At 55.0% G+C, this 5,359-nt stretch overlaps 1 protein-coding gene across 3 annotated transcripts in view; it reads right to left on the bottom strand.

Annotated features, from left to right (window-relative positions):
- Positions 1-335: 335 nt before the first annotated feature.
- Positions 336-5,359, bottom strand: part of CNDP2 (carnosine dipeptidase 2) — a 23,271-nt gene continuing 18,247 nt past the window's right edge. For all 3 annotated transcript variants that reach the window (XM_017527550.2, XM_017527548.2, XM_037738141.1), the window contains 4 exons: positions 4,645-4,809; positions 2,751-2,892; positions 2,335-2,482; positions 336-1,433 (listed from right to left, as the gene is read on the bottom strand). In XM_017527550.2, coding sequence (XP_017383039.1) covers positions 1,364-1,433; positions 2,335-2,482; positions 2,751-2,892; positions 4,645-4,809 — 525 coding nt within the window. In that variant the 3' untranslated portion in view covers positions 336-1,363. The remainder of the gene's footprint in view (positions 1,434-2,334; positions 2,483-2,750; positions 2,893-4,644; positions 4,810-5,359) is intronic.

The following is a 5,359-nucleotide window of genomic DNA, read 5'->3' as shown; positions in this document are numbered from 1 at the left end:
CCCGCCTAGCCCTGGAACCAACCACTTCAGGGAGCCTTTTCCTTTCATTGAGTTTACTCTGTTCTTTTATGTCAACTGGGCCAATCAATGTTTAAGCCAGCTGGACTTCCTGTGATCCCACAGCTGTAAGGAACAGGGACAGGGACACTTCTTGGGACGCACAGGGAGCTGAGTGACCTCTACTTGTGTGGACGAGGAAGGGAGTGCTTGCTTGGGAAGACCTGGGTGGTTTTCCTGGTCCTGCCTGCTGTCCCTGCCCTGAGCTGACACCATCAACCAGACACCTTTCAACAAGCACGGTGCGCACGCCACGAGCAACTCAGACAGAGCGGTTGTTTTAGAGGTGCCATGTTGACTTTTTATTGAGGAGCGCAGACTGAGACAAAATCATCTTCCAGTTAGGTGAGGTGTTGAGGATCATACTAAAGAGAAGAGAGGAAAACACCAGTAATGGTGAAGGTCCTGAGAAAAGGGCAGGACCTGCAGACAGTGAGAGATCAGGGAGGCCCCAGACTCCTTTCCTCATTTCCTTTCCAAATGTCCCAAATGTGCAACGCATCACCTGAGACAAGGCGGAAAGCATCGAGCGCTCTGTTCATCTCAATTCAATGACAAGCAGAACTTGTTACTTTTGAGATGGGGCCTCGTTCTGCACCCGGGCTGCAGTGCAGTGGGGGCAGTCACGGCTCACTGCAGCCTCCAACTCTGTCTCAAGCAGCCGTCCTACCTCCGTATCCTGAGTGGCTGGGACAGGCATGTGCCACCACACCTGGCTCATTTTTAAAAGGCTTTTTGTAGAGACAGGGTCCTGCTACACTGCCCAAGTGGAGTGTAGAGGTGCGATCATAGCTCACTGCAGGCTCCAACTCTTGGTCTCAAGCCTCCTGAGTGGCTGAGACTACGGGCATACACCATCATGTCCGGCTAATTTCTTAAACTTTTTGTGGAGACAGTCTTGTTTTGATGCCTAGGCTGGTCTCAGACTCCTGGCCTCAAGTGATCCTCCTGCCTTGGCCTCCCAAAGAGCTGGGATCATAGGTGTGAGCTGTCATGCCCGGCCAACAGCCAGAACTTTCCATGGACCTTGTGCTTTCGGACCTTGGGTATTTTCTGCAGGTCAAGCCATCCCGACCACTCTGAGAACCTACCCAGGGTTACTCAACTGTGACTTCAGGTCACTCATAAACCCATTGGGTAGCTACACCCGTGGACAGCTGGATTCATTTGTGTCTGTTCTCCGAAGTCATGGATAACCTGACAGAAGGGAAAGGAAACAGGGAACATCCACTCCCCTGGGCAAGTCGGAAAAGGGCGAGGTCAGGGCGGGATTCCTTCTCGCTGGAAGTAGCACAAGGAGCCGGACCTACTCCTTCAGCTGGGAGACCTCATACAGGTATGCGGCCAGCATCTTGGTTCCCTCTATGTAGTTACGCCTAGTAGTGAGGAACACAGCATCATGTCAGCTGGTGTCGTGGGCCAACACCCAGGCGTGGGTGATTCCTCCCGAGCCCGGACACAGTCTGCCTTCTTCCTGGGGAGCACCCCCATCCCAGCCTGGGGGCCCTGAGCTCTGCTTGCTTTCAGAATTCAGTCCCTCAGTTCTTAAGTGCAGCTTGAGTCTGACTGCTGAGCCCAGAGACCAGTCCTGGTCCCCTAGTGCCCAGGTAGTAAATGTCAAGCTTGGATCATGGGCTCCTCCCATTGCCCGCTTGTCTCTGAAGACCAGGCCTCCCCACCACTCCCCACAGCCAGGCCTCTGTCTCCCCGTCTCTCCTTCCTGAAGGGTCTTTGCCTCTTAGTCCCTGATCGTCTGCCTTGGTTACCCTAGGACACATCCTTGTCTTCTGCCCTCCTCAGCAATTCTAGGGGTCAGAGGCCCCTCCTAGAACTGCCTGAGACCCCCGCCTGCTGGGCCCCTCCTGCTCTCAGGACCGGCTCAGAGGCTGCGCCCGCTCTGTTGTGGAAGAATCCCCATCACGTCCACCCAAGTCAGGGATGTGTCAAAGCAGTAACGCATACAGTTAGCAATGACACTGCAATTTCTCAAAAAGGAAACAGAAAAATGAACAGAAAAAAAAGGAAGGGGAGAGAGGGTGGATGAAGTACAGAGATAAACAGAGCCCTGCATGAACCCTGTTGATAACACCCCCTCCCGCAAGACCTCATCCCACCTCCCATTTGATGTTCTCACTTCACACAAATGTAGGAGGGCGGGTCACTTCACACCTTCTCGGAGGTGAGGCTGCACACGGTGGGTGGGGGGGCGGCGGCGCACGGGGGCCAGAGGGAAGCTGTGCAGGAGACGCCAACTGGGGCCTCTCCCTGGCCTCTCACCTGTTGAGCTTCTCATTCTGGGAGTGGGCTCCGTCATCAGCCGACCCCACAGGCAGCAGCATGACGTTCTTGCCTGTAGCCTCCTGGAAGGTCAAGGTCACGGGAATACTGCCGCCTTCCCTGGTCAAGTCTGGCTCAACACCAAAAACTGTGGGAAATGAAATAAAATAAATGGTGAGCTTTGGGACCCCAGGGCTGGGGATCTGTCCCAGACCAAGACTCAGTAGCGCTCAGACCCTGGGGGAGGCCCGCCAGGGGCCCAGGCTCATCCCACACATTGGCTGTCCTCCTGCTGACTTAACTGCATGCCCACGTGCCACAGCAGTGCCCGACGCAGCTATGCGCCCACGAGATATAACAGAGTCCCATCAGACACACGAAGGGCTCAACACGCGTCTGCAAGGGGAGTGTCCAACCTGTTTTCAGGGCTCTTCTCCCAGCCATGTAATGAGGGTGACTGAAGTCGGAGACCCACGGCTTCCCACCATGGCCCATGGACACCTTGAACTTGTTGGGGCTGTGGAGTTCGGCAAACTTCTGAGTTAGGTAGCTTGTGACCTAAACCGCAAACAGAATGGAGACATACGATACTTTAGAAGCTCGGCATCTGATCCAAGCCTGTGACCTCCGAGTCTGCTAGCAGGGCGCTACAGCGGCCCGCGTCGGCCTAGGACAGGTCTGCGATGGGCTGTGCTGAGTCTACGATGAGCCTCATTTTCTGTTGCTTAATACTCAGCTACATAACTAAAGAAATGGGATTTCTTATCAAAAAATAAAACCCCGTGATTTCAAGGTAAAAGGCAATGTTTTAATTTCAAGCAATTCACTCTTTCAAAAGATCTTCCAAATGATGATACTATTTAAATTAAGTTGGAAAGCAATGTTCCCTGATCTGCTTTATATTACGGACAGAATGTTTGCATGCCTCCAGAGCCCTAAACTCCATGTGACTCCATTTGGAGACAGGGACTTCACAGAAGTAACTAAGGTGTGAGACAAAGTGACAAACGCGAGAAGCTGTGTGTGCCCCGTTCTGCTTGCCAGCCTCTTCCTGGCAAGCAGACCCTACCCCTACCTGCAGCTTTCGGGAAAGATGCTTTGAAGACAAAGCAGGGGAGGGCACATACTGCCCCCTCTCTTGCCTCGATCGCTGCATTCCTTAGGAGATAAATGACCCTGTCCTTATCTTTTCCCACAGGCAAGATAGTGCCTGACCACCTGACCACGTTAGTGGTCGTGCCTCTGTGACCTGTAACCACACGTGCTCTTACACCGAGCCTCGTGGCTCTGCTGGAATGTAACATCCGAGCAGGCGCGATGTGCTTCTGCGTGCATTCAAGCTCCGCCGCCAGCAGAGGAACTGTGGGCTGAGTCGCTCGCTCTCAGAGCAGCCTGGCTGAGCCTCTCGAAGGCAGCTCCTGGGCCCCGGGCCGCAGTCTGCAGTCCTCAGAGAGATGCCTGAATAAAACTAACTTGAATTCTTGAAAAGCTTGGCTTTTTTTCTTTGGTACTTTTTTTTTTCCTTTTTCTAAACCTTATTTTGACAAAGGTTAAATGAAGCTAGAAGGGCAGGATTCGGCCTGGGTGAGAAGATGCCGAGGGCCTGCCCTCCGCCACGTGAGGACACGCGGGGGCAGTGGCCACAGCCAGACGGAAGCCTCGTCAGATGCCACAGCTATGGCAGCTTGGTCCTGGACTCACCTGCCTCCGAAACAGTAAGGAATCCATTTCTGCCACGTAAGCCACCCCACCTGTGGTCTTTATTGTGGCAGCCTGAGCAGAGTGAGGCGCTTCATAAATGACCACAGGCTATATCACATCCAGACCCGGGATAGGGCCAGGCGCAAACCTGGGGACTCCTCCTCGTGCCCAGACCTCAGTGTTCAGCATGCAGGGCTAGCCCCAGGCTCTTGTTTCCAGCAGGAAGACTCTGACTCCACCTCCCCATGAATCCCAGCTGAGGAGGACAGTCAGAAGCTGGGCTGACCTCCAGCCACCAGTCCCCTCTACACGGCACCATGGTGGGGGTGGCTCCAGGACTTGGACCAGAACATGCTTGGCCCAATGTTCGTGTTTGGTCTGGAGCCTTGGGGTGAGGTCAAAGGCCAGATTTTGGCCTGCCTCGTCAGTAACTTCCATGGGATGCATTATCTCTGATTAGCTTCTGAACTGCGAATGTCATAATTACTGACTTGGCTGGAGCCAGGAAGTCTGGGCACGTGTGGCTGGGTGTTTGCCGAGTAAGAGCCTTGGCTACCCAAGTCTCTGCCCAGACACTTTGGCCCCACCCCGTGTCCCGGCCCCACATGCCTGCTCACTGACGACTTCGGGAGTCATGTTCGGCACGAGCCTGATGGAGAACTTGCCGACCACCTTCCTGGGAATCACGGTCTTGGCCCCCGAACCAGAGAAGGCGCCTTCAATGCCATGGAGGGAGAGAGACGGGTACCGCCATCGGTGCATGAGGATGTCTTTCTGCAGAAAAATCAAGAGGGTCGGGGACACCTCAGGTACTCAGTGCCAGCCCCATCTGCTCACTGAGGAGACGGGAATGTTGTCTGGGAAATCAGCAGCGTGAGGCAGGGCCTGGCCCAGGTCCCTGACACCACAGGCCGGAGGTCCAGACGCAGGGAAGCCCACTGCAGCACACTCTAAAGCTGCAGCGACACAGCACAAAGGAGGCCCCTGACTGGCTGAGCAGCCTCAGGCGAAGCATCTCACTCCCTCTCACTGCAGTGTGGGTGGCTCAGGTCCACCTGGTGGAACTGGGAGAGCCATGCTGGCCACTGAGGACCTGCAGAACTGGAGCTATCAAGGTCCCACAGATATTGGAGCTCCTGGTGAGCCACAGGCACGAGGAGGAAGAGGGGATGCAGGCCGGGCTGTGTGCAGACCTCTCCCAGGCCCACGGGACACAGGTGTGCGGCCCAGTGAATACTGATGATGCATGTGCAGACCTCTCCCAGGCCCATGGGACACAGGTGTGCGGCCCGTGAATACTGATGATGCATGTGCAGACCCCTCC

This window comes from Cebus imitator, unplaced genomic scaffold (assembly GCF_001604975.1).
Source record: "Cebus imitator isolate Cc_AM_T3 unplaced genomic scaffold, Cebus_imitator-1.0 Scaffold49, whole genome shotgun sequence".
Classification (NCBI taxonomy): Eukaryota; Metazoa; Chordata; class Mammalia; order Primates; family Cebidae; genus Cebus; species Cebus imitator.
The sequence above is the reverse complement of the archived record's forward strand: the minus strand, read 5'-3'. Positions and strand labels throughout refer to the sequence as shown.